Source organism: Aspergillus novofumigatus (assembly GCF_002847465.1).
Source record: "Aspergillus novofumigatus IBT 16806 chromosome Unknown P174scaffold_10, whole genome shotgun sequence".
NCBI classification, from domain to species: domain Eukaryota; kingdom Fungi; phylum Ascomycota; class Eurotiomycetes; order Eurotiales; family Aspergillaceae; genus Aspergillus; species Aspergillus novofumigatus.
In genome coordinates, this window is record NW_020194283.1 from 8,779 (window position 1) to 25,679 (window position 16,901).

A 16,901-nucleotide genomic window follows, 5' to 3' on the forward strand; every position below is an offset into this window, starting at 1 on the left:
AATAGAACTAAAGTATTGCTAAAATAGAAGTTCCACTGGACTAATATGCAAAAAGATATTGAAGCCTATATTAAGTAATGTCTAATATGTTAAGGAACTGTAATCCTAAGATATAGGCTATATAGTAAGCTTAAAGTGCTACCATTACCTTCTTAGCCATTTAGTAAACTATTAATAGACTTTATTACAGGTCTACCCCTAATGCTATATGGTGTGAATTCAGTGGATAGTATCCTTATTATTATGGATTAATTCTCTAAATAGTTATTATTTTTCCTAGTTTCCACTAGGATAACAGCTCCGGAACTTGCCAAACTGTTCTATTATAAAGTAGAGTTATGATATAGACCCCTAGATGGAATCATATCAGATAGAGGACTTATTTTTATAAGTAAATTTTGGGGTAAACTATGTTACCTGACTAAGATTAAATAAAGGTTATCAACAGCGTTTCATGCTCAGACTGATGGCTAAATAGAATGTATGAACTAAGTGCTTGAAAGATACCTCTAATACTTTATTAATGAAGAATAAACAAACTAGGCTAATCTTCTAAAGCAAGCTGAATTTACTATTAATAGGGGAGTGAATGCCACTCTAAATAAAAGCCTCTTTGAGGTGCTACTAGGATATAATCTAGATTTCTATATATATGCTGAGGACAGCACTAAGGAAGGAGAGATCCTAGCAATAGTAACACAAGTATAGAAACTCCTAGATCTTTGAGAAAGATTAAGGGAACAATGGCGCAAGGCTAGTAAGGCCTAAGCAAAGCACTATGATAAACACCATAAAGAGTTAACTTTTAAATAGAAAGATTTAGTAGCTCTATCAATAAAGAACTTGAAGTTAAAAGTGCTAAGCCAGAAATTAGCACCTACTTTTATTAGACTGTTCTGGGTCCTGAATGCTATTGGCTCATAAGCATATTAAATTACATTACCTAGCTAATATGATTAAATCTATAATGTCTTTTATGTATCCCACCTTGAACTATGGAACTGTTTAAACCATGACTGAACACTACTAATGCCAGAACTTGAAGATGATGATGAATGGGAAGTTAAAGAAGTTAAGGACACTCAACTTATTAATAGTAAATAATATTACTTAGTGAAATGGAAGGACTGGCCTTCAGAATATAACTAGTAGGTTTATATTAATGATATGACTAATGCACAAGAAGTAATATGAAAGTACAAAACTAAGAACTACTATTATTAACTAATGCAGAGGCACCGGGACTACTTAGCTACAGCTAAGAAAATAAGATGATAACACAAGGCAACGCCGACCTAGATAGTCTCTAAGACCAACAGGAAGGACTGTCCAAGGTCCTAAAGATGAGCCTGACCCACTACAACAGTATTATCACCATAGAAGCAAATACTAGTTGCCTTGATTTCTTCCATGAAGAAGAGGAGCGCTACAGACCAAGCAACATAACCTGTATCACTAGGCATTAAGCACAATACCTTAGTAGAGTGGTATCCCACCTAATTCTCCACCATTATATTGCTGTTGGGATACTAAATGTGCGTGAGTTCGGCACAACGCCCTTCTAAGAACTTATTGTATGCGTTGTTCTGCAGAAATGTTAGGACTGAGGCAGACCTTTAACAGGGAATTAATAGGGATATGTATGGCTTAATCCTTCTTCTTACTAGTAATCCTATAAAGCTTGCAATGCAACTCCTCCATATTTTTAAAAGCATCTATAAGCCCAAGCATCGCGGCTGAAAAGCTGTTAAAGAGGGACTGATCCCAGTTATACTAGGGATCAAAGAACCCAACATACCATTTAATAATAGCACTAAGGTTGAGAGTGTTACCCATAATACCGGGCGCGACCTAAACAAAACAACATTAGAATCAAATAACATCAGTAAGGCTGAAGAAACGTACAGGTTTACAGTAAGAGTAGCAACTAATGCACTGCAGACACTTTATGGATGTGCTGCTATCTATTTTATAGTTAATCTTAAATAGTTGGCCCCCTTAGGTATTGAAGTTCTTGCTCATGGTCTGTAAACATCCTATGCACTAATATTTCTTGCAAGTGATGGTATTAGGCATGGTGATAAAAACCAATAGAAATTAAGTAGGAACACAGAAGCAAAGCAAGCAGTGCAGCAAGGATACCCTGAGATGGATATAAGCAATGAACTTAGGGAGTCTTAGACAAAAAATAACTGTAATAAAAGAGAAAATACTATGCATTCATAAAGATGTGTTAATGCAGAAGGTTGAAAGAAAGGAAAGGTAAATAAAGATATAATTATGATTAATGTATTATGGTTATCGTCCATGATGATGCTGTTCACTAACATCACCATAACGCACAATAACAAAGAGAATAATAAAACAAAGCTTCTTACACCACAATAAGGATCCTAATAAAGTGAAGACGTTGCGCACGCTTCATAACAGCGCTTCTTCTAAGAAGATATTCGTTTCACCCATCGTTATGGTGAATATTTACTCTTTTGGGAAATCCTGAAGTTATACCATTGTGGCTGAGGACAGCCACCCCAGTGGGAAGGGGTATAATTGTAATAGATTAAGCAGTGCTATGCTTCAACCCCTTATTATCATTGTTTTCAGTCTTCTGCTTTCAGGCCTCAGACTGCTTTCGTATCATCACCGCAAGCATCTAGGATATGCAGTGAAGATATATAGTGTCCCCCTTGTCTGATATTAGAGAAGACAAGGATTAGTCTTGTTACCAAGTGATCTACTACTCCTCATGCTATTCAAACCTAATATACTATCGTTCCCGATCCTTACCTAGTCAACAGGCTAATCTACCCTGCTCTGTGGATCATCCTTTACACCATCCTAAAGGGTGGGAATTGTTAGGGGTAAAAGCTTAATAAAATATATATATTTCTAGGGGATTAGGGGGCAAGACCCAGGTCACCTAACTATAAGATGGTAGGGTAAGGGCAGGAGGAAGTTATAGAGATTAATTCTTAGTCTAGAGAGTAAACCTCACTACCTACTTCTTAGAAAATTTTAATCCTACTTCTCACTATATAGATAAGGATGGCTAATTAATTAATCCATCCTATATATTAGGATGATGGATGGATTAATCAATTCATAATTAATTAATTATAGTCGGATTGTGTGACTAGCAAAGATACTCTTAGGGTGAGGATAATACTTATAACTAATAAGACTCCTGCTTAAAGGAACTTCAACTCTAGAGTAGATATGGACTCTAGAGTAGATATAAATTATAATTAATTAAGCTATACTCTATACTCTATATAGACCTAACCTTCTACTCCACCCTACTAACTTTAGTATAAGGCCTGAGGGTCTATACTTCTTATAGAGAGTCATCTTAGCAGACCCTAATAAAAAATCTTAATATATTAACTATATAGCCTTCCCCCCCTGGTTTAACCACCTTCCTAGTAAATATCCTTAAATCTAATACTGGAATGTTCTAATGGAGTAGATTCACATTATTAAATGATTTTCAATTATTAAAAAAGATAAAGATTTGATGGAGAGATAGGCAATTCCTATAGAGTCTAGGAGTAACTATGGAGTCCTGCTATAGAGTCTGGACCAGACAGGGAATAGACGTGGAAACTGTAGTCACCAGGCCCTGCAGTCAGCCCTAATTAGTATGGGCGGCCGTGCAGTCCGCGCACAACACCACTAGTAGGGGTGACTATAGTAGCAGTGGTCATAGCCCCAGCTCTCACTATAATAGTAATAGGGGTGACCACAGTAGTAGTAGTCATAGCCCTAGCTCTCACTACAATAATAATAAGGCTGATGATGATAATAATAACAGTAATAGGGGTGACTATAGTAGCAGTGGTCATAGCCCTGGCTCTTATGATGATGATAAAAAGGTTAAGGCACATGCAATCCTACTAAAGGTATACAAGAATGCTTAAGATACAGCCATTACTAACCTTAAGCAGTCAGACCTAGTATGCCCCCTATATTCTTTATTCTTACCTTATACAATATTAAGACTGAATAATTAAGATACTTAAGAGATCAAACCTCCACCCACCACCCATATGAAGAACAAAAAGGAAAATTAATATTTAGGGAGAGAGAGAGGGTAAAATAAAAGGGAAAAAAGAAGAAGAAAAAGAATAATATATAAAAATATAGGAGGGAACCGTGGAGTCTGCTAAGGTGGGACAGTCAGAACTATAGAGTCTAGAGTGGATGGAGGATGGTTATGGAGTCTGCACTGCAGAGGCACTGCAGTCGCCTGTATTTAGTATCGGAACTGTGGAGTCCGCGCACAACACCGTATCTAGGGGTATCTGAATTCCATGGCAGATCCGCATGTGTTTGTTGAACCCGGTGAATCTGTCGAGTTGGATCTACGTGCTCTGGCGGCTGGTTTTTCCGATCCATCTTTTACTGCGTCCAAGGGCAAGCTAGAAACCGTCGAGGTATCGAATGGAGTAGCCAAGTACACGTCCTTGGGGGCTGCTGGCATTAATTACTTGGAATGCCAGTATTAGTGAACACTGAAGGGAGCACATGGCAGAGGGCTGTCGGAGTCGCAATCTTCGGAGGAGCAAGCTCTACGAGTTAAGGAATCAAATATCATATAGCGGAGGCGCCAATGACCCTTTCTGTAACTATATGTTGAGCGTAAGAGTGAACAAACAATTCCTTTCCATGCAATGGCCGTATACCCAGCGGCCTCCTCCCCCTGTCTTAAATGGTATATCGGAAAAAGCTGGCATAGTCACCCTTCTCCCGCTCCAGTCTCCTCTCCTCATCAGTGTAATCCTCCGGCGCCTTTGCATATTCCCGATCACGTCGGGCGTTCTCGCGTCTCAGGTAGATATGCATGATAATGCAGAGGATTGTGCTCATTGTCAGAGTCGCAATCAGGGTGCCATGTCCGGGATAGAAGTACGGCGAGTCCTTGCTCTGGTAGATGAAGCCTGAAATCGCACCGCCTAGGTTGCCGAAACCAACGTGCATCGCGATCCCGACGCCGCGTTTCACAGAACCTCCGATGTTGTTACCGTTCCATGCCACTCCTTGAGGGACGTTTGGGTAGATGCCGGCCGCGGCGAAGAAGGTACCGGCATACTTGACTGCCTGGTTCTGGGATGCAATGAGCATGACAAAGCCGATGATGCTAGCAAGATCGTTAGTTTGTACGCAAGGGGATAATGTTGGGGGAGGACTCACGCGACGATGTTGAAACAGATCATGTAAATCCCACGTCTCTTCTGACGATCTGCCATGAACCCACCCCCAATGCAGAAGATACAAGCAACCACATAGGGCGGGACGGTCATCAGCTGGGCTGTCTCATTCGTGTAGCCCAGCGTCTTGACAATGGTTGGCAGAAATAACGAAAAGGAATAAAGTGGAGTGTAGATCCCGATGGTGATGAACATGTGCACCCAGATCTTCCAATCTTTAATCGCGTCCCAGAAGTATTGCATGCGGAACTCGTCGGCCAAGGACCCACGATCCTCTTCCAATCGCTTCTGGATGGCATGCTTTTCCTCCGCTGTGAGGAATTTTGCAGTGTCCGGATAGTCGTTCATGATGAAGAACGCAGCGATAGCTAGAGACGAGCATTAGAGTGGACACCACCGCTACATGGGGCAAGTGTTGCACATACCGATCCCGACGGTCACCAAACCCTCAAGGATGAAAATCCACGACCATCCCGCTTTGCCTCCAATGCCATCCATCTCGACGATGCCGCGAGCCAGTAGGCCCCAAAGGCACCCGCAGCGGTGGCGGCGGAAAAGAAGATGGCCATGCGCAACCCGCATTCATGACGTTTGTACCACATGGTGATACTATCCATGGTCAGCTGTGAACGAAGGTTGTGAGGCGGGAATCGTACTAGAAGGTCACACCAGGAAACAGACCACCTTCGGCAATACCCAGTGCAGCTCGAGCGGCCAGAAGCCCAGGGTAGTTCGTAACCAAACCCATTAGCGTACAACACACCCCCCAGGCCACCATGATGGTTGGGATCCAGAGCGCGGGACGGGATTTCTTCATCATGAGGTTCGATGGGATCTCGGCGGCAACGTAGAAGGGGAAGAAGATGGCGAGGGCGACCTAAGGAGTCAGTAAGAGTGGCACGGAGATAGGTGATCAGGAGACGAAATACATTGTAATCAAGGCCCGACATCCCCAGATCTTCCTCCAGACCCGCGAGGCGGGCATTGCCGATGTTTGTGCGATCTAGAAAGCTCAGCCTATTTACTGGTCTCAGTAGACTGCCCGGTATGGTTAGTGGTAGCCTCACAGATAGAGAAGGGCAAGCCATGGGATGAGGACCCAGTCGACCTTTCGGATCAGTTTCTTCGTGAACTTAGGATTCGAGGTTGATGCCAACACTTCTCCATTCTCCGATTCGGTGCTGGCACTTTCAGACAAGACCTTTTTGTCGTCCATTGTGACCAAGTGATGAAACGTGAAGTAAGCAAGAGGAAGTCCGCAACCAAAAAGTCCCCAAAAATCCCCGCTCTCCAGAGAAATAACAGCAGCAAGGGGTCTGGTTTTATACGTGCCGCAGCAGCCAACGACTGGTCTGCCACGTTAATATGCTCGTCCCCTGTCGGTGCACAACGCGCATTTCCTGTGGGATTCCCCGTTGGACCGAGTAGGATTTAGGCTCAAGGGAGCAGTAAATTCCAAAGGATTTTTCGACGGTCACAAAGAGTTAGACCGGGCGAGGGTATTTCTTGGTGTTGATATTCCCAGCCAGTGCTTCATGTCCAAGACTGCCGGGAGTAACCATATTGAGGTCGATCTCCTCGAATGAGCGCGCGCACGCCGAGATAGCATCGGTTTATGCTAATACGGCACGGATTCTGGCCGAATTGCACGTCGTTGGGCGGGACCGCGGGACTTGGCTGGTGCCGTGTCCCTATCAGCAGGGGGCTTTCGCTGCATCCAGCTGGCGGCCATTGGAGGAGTGTAACGCGGCTTGCGATATCTCAGCCGGGGGCCCTAGCACCGCCGTGCGCCGAAATCGATCATCTATCTCAACAACCTGCTGTCCCTTGGGCGGAGTGCGGGGAACCCAGGCCCAGAATCTTGGTGCTCCTTGGCGATGTTAATTGCTGAGGGCATAGGGCAGGCTGACGTGACCCCGATGGATTGACTTTCAAGTTTCCCAGAATTGAGAGGAAATCGGTATTGTCAATGGAAGTGAAGGCAATCCGAAGTCCCCTTGTCCTTGACGTGGACTGTGGCAGCTGAGAACAGGAGCGGGATCGTGCACCTCCCCTGGACGGCCGACTGACGGGGTAGAATTAGGCGAGCGTCAAAAGCACATGACACGTAGCCGGCCGTCCGTCGGCGTTGTCCGCTCTTGGCCGGGGGCTAGGGCCCTTGGCAGATCTTGGACGTCAGCCCCTAGCCCGCTATCGCTAGCATCGATGGCAACAGGTGCGCGTGGAATGACGAGTATGCCCGCAGAAGACGGACTCTGCGAGACTGTAGCTGAGTCCACGTGGAAAGTTACTTTGTGTACGTTTGGGCCTGGCTAGGTACAGTCATTTACGGAATCTCCTGGAATTCTGATTTGACCAATCAGAAGCTGAGAAGTGGCCTATTCAGGATTCAACACCTCAATTAAAATTTAACTACATTCTAGTATGTTCAAGTAGTGACATTTCTATCTATTTAATTATTAACTAGCTAGTAGCTAGAGTTAGATTTGGTGCGAGTTCGGGCGAGTTCAACCTTAGTTGGCACTGAACCACTGCGGTTTAGGGTCCAAATTCTAGAAATCGCAACCCACTTGGACCTGATCCGGGTTGGTTGCGATTTCACCGCAAAACCCGCTACTAGGCCTAGCTAGGCCCCTACTAACTAACTATGGTTAGATTCGGTTTCGCATTCGAGTTGGTTAAACTAGACTGGTCGTGGATTGGGTTTGGATGGATCCGCAAGGGGTTCAATCCAACCCATGTGGGTTATGGGTTGATCCACCACCTATCTAACCCACCCTCATATCCATGCGGGTTGGATTGCGGATAATGGATATATCCATAATACCTAGTCAGGTGACCCCTAGTATTCTAATTACCACCCATTTTTCTAGTATTCTAGCCACACCACTAGGATATCTATATATTTTATTTATTAATATAATAACTTATTATATAAATATTATATATTACCTATCCTATAAGCTGAAATATGCTTAATTAGGGGGGTATAGGGGCTTCCTAAAGTTGGGATAAAAAATGGTGCGGAGATATATATTTCTTATTACTACTGTCCTAAGTATTATTATCTAAAATATAAAATCCACCATAACTCTAATTTCTCTTAGTAAATCTAATATTTTTATTTTATATATAGATAGATATGACTATTCTCTATATATATATATAAAAATATATCCCTACCTAGGCCTAGATTAGGTTGGATAAGCTTATCAGTCCCTTAAGGCCCTAGATCACGTGCACCCAATGGGTTATCCATATCCATGTGGGTTAGATGTCATCCATCCATATCCATGCGGATTGGATCAGGGTCAACCCCTATCCAACCCAAAGTGCGGATTGGGCGGGTTGGATATGGATTTGCGGATTGGGTCAGCCAGTCTAGACAGAATAGACAGACAGACAGTAAGAATAATATTAAGACTGAATAATTAAGATACTTAAGAGATTAAACCTCCACCCACCACCCACATAAAGAACGAAAAGGAAAAATAATATTTAGGGAGAGAGAGGGTAAAATAAAAGGGAAAAAATAGAAGAAGAAAAAGAATAATACATAAAAATATAGGAGGGAACTGTGGAGTCTGCCAAGGTGGGATAATTAGGACTGTAGAGTCTAGAGTGGACAGAGGATGGTTATGGAGTCTGCACTGTAGAGGTGCTGCAGTCACCCATATTTAGTATGGGAACCATGGAGTCCGCACACAACACTGTATCTAGGCCAGCGCTAAATGATCGAAATATGATTGGTGGTCCTGAGGGTCTGGATTCTTGGCAGTAAGGCAGCAACTCCTCACTAGGTTGGATTGGGAAGGCACCACCATGCCAGTTTAATTCCTTGCGGTTTAATGGCCAGGTATCACATGATTATTAATGAGTAGAGATCACTGATAGGCTGCCGGCTCGTCAGGCCGTGGCTTAGGCTGCATCCACTCCGGCGGGGTGGGAGTGAGCCTGAGGCACGGATACGCAGGAACCTGGCCCCCTTTAACCATTAATATTGACTATCATGGAGCATCTCAGTCAGTCAATTCTGACAAGTTTTGCCTTGCTTCCAGGGTAATATTCCAAGCATTTGCTCGTATCCACTCACCTTACCCACCTTACCCACCCGTCACCCATGCTGTCTCACGCCAGAATCATTTTCCGCAAGCTCTATGGTAGTGGCAGTAGCTGTGGCAGCGAGCCCACGCCATCAGCGCCGGCCGCGACAGCAGAGAGTGAAACTGACAACCCACCCCCTCGCGCCCTCTATATCAGCAACTGGAGGCGGTCAGCCACTGAGCAATGCTACCATCGCGGTCAGCAGCACATGGAAATTATTATTGTGAATGCCAAAGGCGCAGCCGATGGCACTCATCTTTACAAAGTATGTGCCCAGTGTAATATGCTCTAAGAACCCCCAGCTGAGCTTACCCTGCATGGTTCATTAGCTACTGGGGAGAGAGAAGGATTTTTGGCCTGAGTTCAACATTATATTAGATGACTCTGGCACAGATTTCGTTTGTAATGGATACCTCTACAATGTCTACTTCACCTTGGCCAGCGGTCTGGCGCATTATTCAGCAATGCTCTCACTCTATCAGCATATCCCCCTCATCTTCACATATGATGCTTCATCAAGGGAATCATGGGATGAAATGGTCACTGCATATGAGAGCATGCGCAGCCGCTGCAAAGATGGGATCCACCCCTTTCTTGTGATAATGATTGCCGCTATGGGTGAAGGTGATGGTGAATTCCCTATGTCGCATGTAGAAGCCGAGGCGTTTGCAGCCCAGCGGGACTGTCTATTTGTCAAGGGCTCACCCACAACTGGGTGCGGCCTTTGCGATGCAGTCTGCTCACTAGTTGAGCTGGCATACGGTGCTTGTGATCAATATACTATAGATCAGAAGGATTCTCCCCAGAGGATTAAGAGGGCGAACGCAATTGCGGCATTATTCCCAGCTAGGGATGCCTAGCTCAAGACTGGCATCATCATGGATGAATGTGATACCGCCGCTGAGACGGTCAGTAAGTACAGCAAATATATTCAGTGGAATGCTGCTTTACCTGCACTTAGTTCGCTGCTGTAGTCCAGTCACCAGTCTTGCATCTCGACTTAAGATGAGCCCCTGTGTAACTACTAGATATTCTGCCATCTCCACCCACTCTTGTTCCAGGAACCCATTGAGCGGCCGGCTTCCAGCAAGCAGGATTTGAATAGTACATGGCATATTTGGCAGCGTCGTTAATCAATGAACTGAATGGTGTCTGATTGCCACCAGAAAGGCCCTCACTGTCAGTGAGGGGAATCAATCAGTTAGGGTTGATAGTAGCCAAGTCATAATACAGGTGTATGTTGGAACTCATTGGTCTTCCACTAAGCACATTAATGCTCGGAATGGGAGTTGCTTTGTGAGTCTAATCATTCTACATAATCACATGCTTATTGGCTCCGACACCGTAGTCAATTATGGCTTTCTTCAGGACCGGTAAGTCAGCCCGTCATGATAGTTACGGTGTATGAATTGAACTCACAATCAGGGTAGACTTCCCAGCTCCAGTAGCTCCAATAAACGATACTAAGCTAGGAAATTGATTTTTCCGGTCTGTGAAGGCAGATGATAAGATTATATCAGCGTAGAGGTTATTGTTAAAGCGAACTGTGCCTTCCTGGAGACTGGCACTGAACCAGAACATTAGCAGATTCTTCTTGTGTTGCTCAGAGTGGTGTGTCTCCATCTTTTGCTTTCTGAATAGACCGTCGTCAATATCCTCCATCCATACTTGATCTTGCACAGGTATCTGTTCATGCTTGACTGTTGCTCCGGCCATCGGCTCAAACAAAACCTGTTAAAGCCGGACTGCTGTCAAATCAGGACTGTTGTCAAGGCTCAGGACCCGAAGATAGACATTAACCCACGTGATAATTTTTCATATGATCTTCCTTGTCAAACCCCATACGAAAACCCAATCACTGTTATGCTGTTACAACGATCGGGATATTTAACACTAGGGAGTGCGACCACACCAGGAAGTGGGACTGTTAAATATCATGGTGGCTGTGATGTTTGATTAAAATATGGGTCTGTGTGTATTTATGTATATATATGCAGTCTACTTGCCCCTCATAATGAGAATAACAACTTTATACCTTTCAAACCTACTTTATCACCCTCACTCACATTATATCTCAATAGGGACTACACCATGAAGGCCTTACTAATATACTCCCTAGTGCACTTATACTTCCTGGTGTACTTGCACTCTCTGGTGCACCCACACTCCCTGGTGCACTCACACTTTCTAGCGCACTTGCACTTGGAATAATACTATTTCTGATGTCCGTAGTTCACATTATTTGGATGTATCTAAATATACCCTACCAGAGAAAAGGTGCCAACGGGACCTAGGCCAGCTTTTTGATTTGTCTAAGATATACCCCTCAGGAAATGACTAATGATACAAAGTCCTGTCTTAATCCCTTAATGGCCTTAAACACTACCGTTATCCCTTTGTCGGTTACAGTGTGTGTGTGTGTGTGTGTATGTGTGTGTGTGTGTGTATGTGTGTATATGTGTGTGTGTGTGTGTGTAATTCATACACTGACCCCTCGCCTTGGCGATATGCAGGTAACCACTATTCTAGATACATGATTGTAGTTCAATTATGGTGTTCCAAGCTTCCTGAGGGCGAACTTAGAGCCTTACCTAGTAGGCCGCCGATGTTCTTTAACATCTTATAAAGGGATTGCTTGTAGACTGGTCGTGGGTTGGGTTTGGATGGATCCGCAGGGGGTTCAATCCAACCCACATGGGTTTTGGGTTGATCCACCACCTATCTAACCCACCCTCATATCCATGCGGGTTGGGTTGTGGATAACCATTCTACCTATATCATACATGTGATTTTAGACTATACTACTTTTAGTAGGCGGAAAGTCCTAAGAATCTAGACTATACTACTTTTAGTAGGTAGAAAGATCTCTCTTTAAGAGAATATTATGAATATCTATTATTCTGCCAGTCATATGCACCTAATGGGTTACCCATATCCATATGGGTTGGATGCCATCCACCTATATGGATTTGGTTTAGATCAGAGTCGACCCCCATCCAACCCAAAGTGCGGATTGGGTGGGTTGGATATGGATTTGCAGATTAGGTTAGCCAGTCTAATTGCTTGCTAGTTTTAAGCCGCGGACTTCTAAAATGAATAGTAATACTATAGATTAATTAGCTTCTTGCTGTATTTACTATCTCCTAAGAGTAATATACTAGAGCAACCTGTAAGCCTTTTAGGCAATGTTATAATCTAATAAAGTTAAAGACTTATATAAACTACCCCACACTATGGAGATCTCCTTTATTAAAGATAATAGATATTATCTGTCTAGCCCAGTCTACTAGAGAAATGGCTCTAGGCATACTATCTTATTGATATTAAAATTAAGAAATTTATCTTTATTAGAAAAATAACCTAATAGGTGCTTATAGTCTGCTATAGTAAAGTCTACAGCAGAGCTGCATAATTTAATGCTGCTAGTTAGATATCTAACTAGGAATACCTTAGCCCCTAAAACCTGTCTTAGGCTAGGAAGATTACTCTTATTCTATAAATATAAATTAAGTAGCTAAATTATTTATTTAACTTCTTTTACTAGAAATTTTCTACTTTCTTATTCCACAAGCTTATCATGAACCATCTGGAGAGTTAAGGTCTGGATACTAATAAGATTAGTAAAAAATCTATTAAGGTCTTTATATACATCATTTAGTGTGATTATTCCCTTAATATCTGTTATGGTTAACTATAAATATTTAGATAGTCTATACCATATCTTATTAGCATTAGACTTATAGTATATAAGCTAGTCCTCCTTAAAATACTCCCTTAATATCATGAATAAGATGAATTAGATAATAATTTTAGAACTATAATTTACTTATTAGATCTTCTTTACCATCACTTCTTCCATCCCTGGCCATCTCTTATTAAGCTCCTAATATAAGTCTTTTGCCAGGCTATAATCTATAGAGTCTAGAGTATCCCTCAGGTACAGCTTAAGTAGGAAGTCATCAATCCTATTATTTATTACTCTTAAAATACTGTGAAATAGGCCCCTAAGATACTTTCCCTTTATTACAGCACTAACACAGCTGCACTAGTGCAGGATGGATGTGATAGGCAGAAGCCTAAGGATTAATAATTACTAGTCAATCCTGGAGTGATTAGGGCATGATCTAGAGAAATACTTAATCTAGATAAGGTCTCTACAGAAAAATAGTTTAGTAGTTACTTACTGAATAGACTGGTCATGGGTTGGGTTTGGATGGATCTGCAGGGGGTTCAATCCAACCTACATAGGTTTTGGATTAATCCACCACCTATCTAACCCACCCTCATATCCATGTGGGTTGGGTTGCAGATAACCATTCTACCCATATCATATATGTGATTTTAGACTATACTACTTTTAGTAGGCGGAAAGTCCTAAGAATCTAGACCATACTACTTTTAGTAGGTAGAAAGATCTCTCTTTGAGAGAATATCATGAATATCTATTATTCTGCTAGTCATGTGCACCTAATGGGTTACCTATATCCATATGGGTTGGATGCCATCCACCCATATGGATATGGGTTGGATCAGAGTCGACCCCCATCCAACCCAAAGTGCGGATTGGGTGGGTTGGATATGGATTTGCGGATTGGGTCAGCCAGTCTATTACTGAATATTAATGCTTATATAATAGGGTGCATCCACAAAAGAGCACCTCACATGATATGGTATACAGGTACATAATATGAACTGTATACTAGTTATAAATCTATCTACTAGTATATTACTATACCATCTACCACGACTACCCGCCGAGGAACTCTAGATATATAAGGATACTTATTTATACTATATCTAGCACTCTTAGTTTAGTTCCTTGCATTTAATAATAATATCTTACTTAAGTATAAGTTCACTAGTCTGATTTATTAGTTACTCTCTACTATTAGGTATATATACTTAATAGGCCTTGCTTCTATCTCTACTATTACTATTCTTATATTATCTTTAGATTGCCCTTAATCCTATTTAGATCATTGTATCACTGCATTATTAAGGCTACCTAGTTAGTAGGCCTCAGGCAAGTATTAGATATAGTCTAGGGACTATATCACCCTATTCCTAAAGTAGTTGACTAGCAGAGAACAGCAGAGACGGATCCCAGGGTGTGACACCCTTCATGTAATCATGATACCGTGACTTCAAAGAGTATGAAGATTGCATATATCCAGGCGCATCCCACAAGCATTCATTAGGGAACGCCCAGTTAGCATCCCCAGAAACTTTCCCAGCACATAAATCAGGCGTTGTGCCTTAAATGCTGATCTATTCTTCGCAAGACTGTGAGGTTTAGAAACGCGTTAGAAAGCAGCTGGAATTCATGAGGAACTAGTCCTATATTATCACTGAAGATCTAATCATCGCATCCTTCTTCCATATTGCTTCTTCAACCTCCTGCTAATCATCTAGATCTATTTAGCTGAGAACTTCCTCCCCTAGATAGCTATGTTAATTCAAAATTTGTTTAACAAGAGCATGGCCAGCTGAAGACCCCATCTGGTTTGCCTAAACTGACATTGCTTCTATAAAAGGATGAGAGTACTTTGGTTCTCTTGATTAACAGTATATTGGATGACAGAGAGAGGCATGTGTGGATATTGTGTATTAATAGGCTTATATCCCTATTAAATAACATGGAGCTCACAGATCTTAAGCATAAATAGTAGGTATAAGCTCCTTAGATCACGCCATCTAGATGTGCATTAGGATAGAATCAAATCGCGTAGGCAGACATTAGGGTAGTAGAATAGTTAGGATGGAAAGCGGTGATTCTAGTGGCAGAAAATGGGCTATCTAAATACTTTAGAAACCCCACTCTAGAGTGTTCTGGTTTAAAGAGATGTTATCTATGCCATACACAACCCTCACTGCCTCCGCGCCGGAGTGGGTGCGTATAGCATGGATATAGGCTTCACACCAGCACCACAAACAAAGGGCTATGCTAGCCTTATTCAAGCATGTTCTGAAAAGAGGAAAGATTGTGGCTATGCACTAATGGCAGAACACTCAGTGTTTTATATTTTATTCATTCCACTAACTAAAACTGCTAATTCTATCCTGAGTGGGTCATACCTGCCTGAAGTGCAAATGAGTGCTCCAGACTGGTAAATGTGAAGGGGATTTATATGATATAGGCCCACCACTCTACTCCTATAAAGGGGATTTATACAACACAGGCCTGTGAAGGGGATATATATAACACAGGCCCACAACTCCTGTAAAGAGAGAATACACTGCTCTGCTTTGTGCATTCCAGTTAGTAAGGACAGGAAGCCTGGACCTAACTTAAATAAGAGGGAGATGCCTGACTTATATCTCTAGCTACTCCAGTAACCCAGTAAGACTAACTATGTAGGGCTAATGCCCGGTGCTCTAACCCCATCAAACCTAGTATAATGACCGGCATCTAGTTAAGAAGAACTTCAATGGTCATCAAGTACTGGGCAAGCATACCAGCCATTATTGTCTTTGTGGGCGGTCACTTAGTACTAATGCCCAGCAGCATATAGTGACTATATGAGAGGGCAAGTCTGGATCTACTTCCCTAAATGACTATTAATAATCAGGTCTTGGCTTACTGACTAGGGCCCCTTAATCAAAGACAGGCCCACTGGGCCAGAATGGTCCGGGTGGGTAATAATACTTAACAGATAGGGTGGAGCAGTCCACAGTTATATAGATAAGTGGGTCACATTTATTGCCCTAGTCCTTAGAAGTACCTGCTCTTCTCTACACTTATCACTAACCATCCAATAGGTTACCCTGGCCATTACCCAGGAGAACTGGGTTTATCCTTTGTTTTTAATATGCTAACTAACTTCTGTGGTCATTTTCCAAGTGGAAATAAGCTGAGTGAATGTAATGATGATTAGATATTAGCATTCCATAAAAGACTGCCAGATCTCTGTTATAGATCTGCCTGGGGCATGACTTTAATGATACAGTTAAGATTCCTTTTACTTTCCCTAACTTATACTGTGCTGCTAGCTGACATCTTTAACCATGCCTAGGGGCCTCAAGGTTAATAGGGCTTTAAGGCTGGGGAAAAACACAGACATATTAGCTATAGACCTTGTTTATTAGAGCTGATATGAAGATTTAGTGGATATTATAGATGAGGATCTGTGTTAGGTGTCAGAAGATCATGGAAGATGGGATAATGCTCGCAAAATAATACTAAGGAATGCTAGGCTCAGCCAGGTATTGTCATTTAATAAGATTTAGAGCTAATTCTCTAACTTATTTTCCTTCAGACACTGCCGACGAAAATAATACTGTATAGCTATTAGCTCATTCGAAGTGGGAAGAAGCAGAAGGCAATGTTAACAATCTCTAGACAAGGTGCACTAATTCTGAATAGATGTTCAAGCTACAGTTATAGCTTGGACTAGGGACAGGAAAGCTAGCACCCTTTATATAAATTATAATCACTTTTTAGTCTCTTGCACCAAAGTATTATATAAAGATGAGTAAAGACATTCCCTCTGATCCTGATGCTAATATGCTATATAAACACCTTTTGTCCTGCATACTATAACCAGGGTGTATGCTTCATAATTCCCAATGCTTAATAGCTAAGGCAGAACT

At 42.3% G+C, this 16,901-nt stretch overlaps 6 protein-coding genes across 6 annotated transcripts; 4 read left to right on the forward strand and 2 right to left on the reverse strand.

Annotated features, from left to right (window-relative positions):
* Positions 1 to 4,296: 4,296 nt before the first annotated feature.
* On the forward strand, positions 4,297 to 4,548 carry P174DRAFT_445758 (uncharacterized protein). The gene has a single exon (XM_024828409.1). It carries the CDS (start codon positions 4,311 to 4,313, stop codon positions 4,503 to 4,505), a length of 195 nt encoding a protein of 64 aa, XP_024677731.1. The 5' UTR covers positions 4,297 to 4,310; the 3' UTR covers positions 4,506 to 4,548.
* A 67-nt stretch (positions 4,549 to 4,615) lies between these two features.
* On the reverse strand, positions 4,616 to 6,423 carry P174DRAFT_515882 (major facilitator superfamily transporter; the record flags this gene model as incomplete). The annotated part of the gene is made up of 7 exons (XM_024832242.1): positions 4,616 to 5,137; positions 5,191 to 5,575; positions 5,633 to 5,689; positions 5,743 to 5,816; positions 5,864 to 6,084; positions 6,137 to 6,224; positions 6,275 to 6,423. 7 exons carry the CDS (start codon positions 6,421 to 6,423, stop codon positions 4,705 to 4,707), a joined length of 1,407 nt encoding a protein of 468 aa, XP_024677732.1. The 3' UTR covers positions 4,616 to 4,704.
* Positions 6,424 to 7,263: 840 nt separating this feature from the next.
* P174DRAFT_53834 (uncharacterized protein) lies at positions 7,264 to 7,620 on the forward strand. The gene has a single exon (XM_024832377.1). It carries the CDS (start codon positions 7,308 to 7,310, stop codon positions 7,521 to 7,523), a length of 216 nt encoding a protein of 71 aa, XP_024677733.1. The 5' UTR covers positions 7,264 to 7,307; the 3' UTR covers positions 7,524 to 7,620.
* Positions 7,621 to 8,365: 745 nt separating this feature from the next.
* Positions 8,366 to 8,834, forward strand: P174DRAFT_445761 (uncharacterized protein). Its single transcript, XM_024828410.1, has one exon. The coding sequence runs from the start codon at positions 8,454 to 8,456 to the stop codon at positions 8,640 to 8,642; it is 189 nt and encodes a 62-aa protein (XP_024677734.1). The 5' UTR covers positions 8,366 to 8,453; the 3' UTR covers positions 8,643 to 8,834.
* A 403-nt stretch (positions 8,835 to 9,237) lies between these two features.
* On the forward strand, positions 9,238 to 10,266 carry P174DRAFT_507510 (uncharacterized protein). The gene is made up of 2 exons (XM_024831381.1): positions 9,238 to 9,576; positions 9,641 to 10,266. The coding sequence occupies exons 1-2, from the start codon at positions 9,328 to 9,330 to the stop codon at positions 10,169 to 10,171; spliced, it is 780 nt and encodes a 259-aa protein (XP_024677735.1). The 5' UTR covers positions 9,238 to 9,327; the 3' UTR covers positions 10,172 to 10,266.
* A 356-nt stretch (positions 10,267 to 10,622) lies between these two features.
* P174DRAFT_470006 (uncharacterized protein) lies at positions 10,623 to 11,223 on the reverse strand (the record flags this gene model as incomplete). The annotated part of the gene is made up of 2 exons (XM_024830579.1): positions 10,731 to 11,223; positions 10,623 to 10,673 (listed from the first exon to the last, which is right to left on the reverse strand). Exons 1-2 carry the CDS (start codon positions 11,025 to 11,027, stop codon positions 10,623 to 10,625), a joined length of 348 nt encoding a protein of 115 aa, XP_024677736.1. The 5' UTR covers positions 11,028 to 11,223.
* Between the last annotated feature and the right edge of the window lie 5,678 nt (positions 11,224 to 16,901).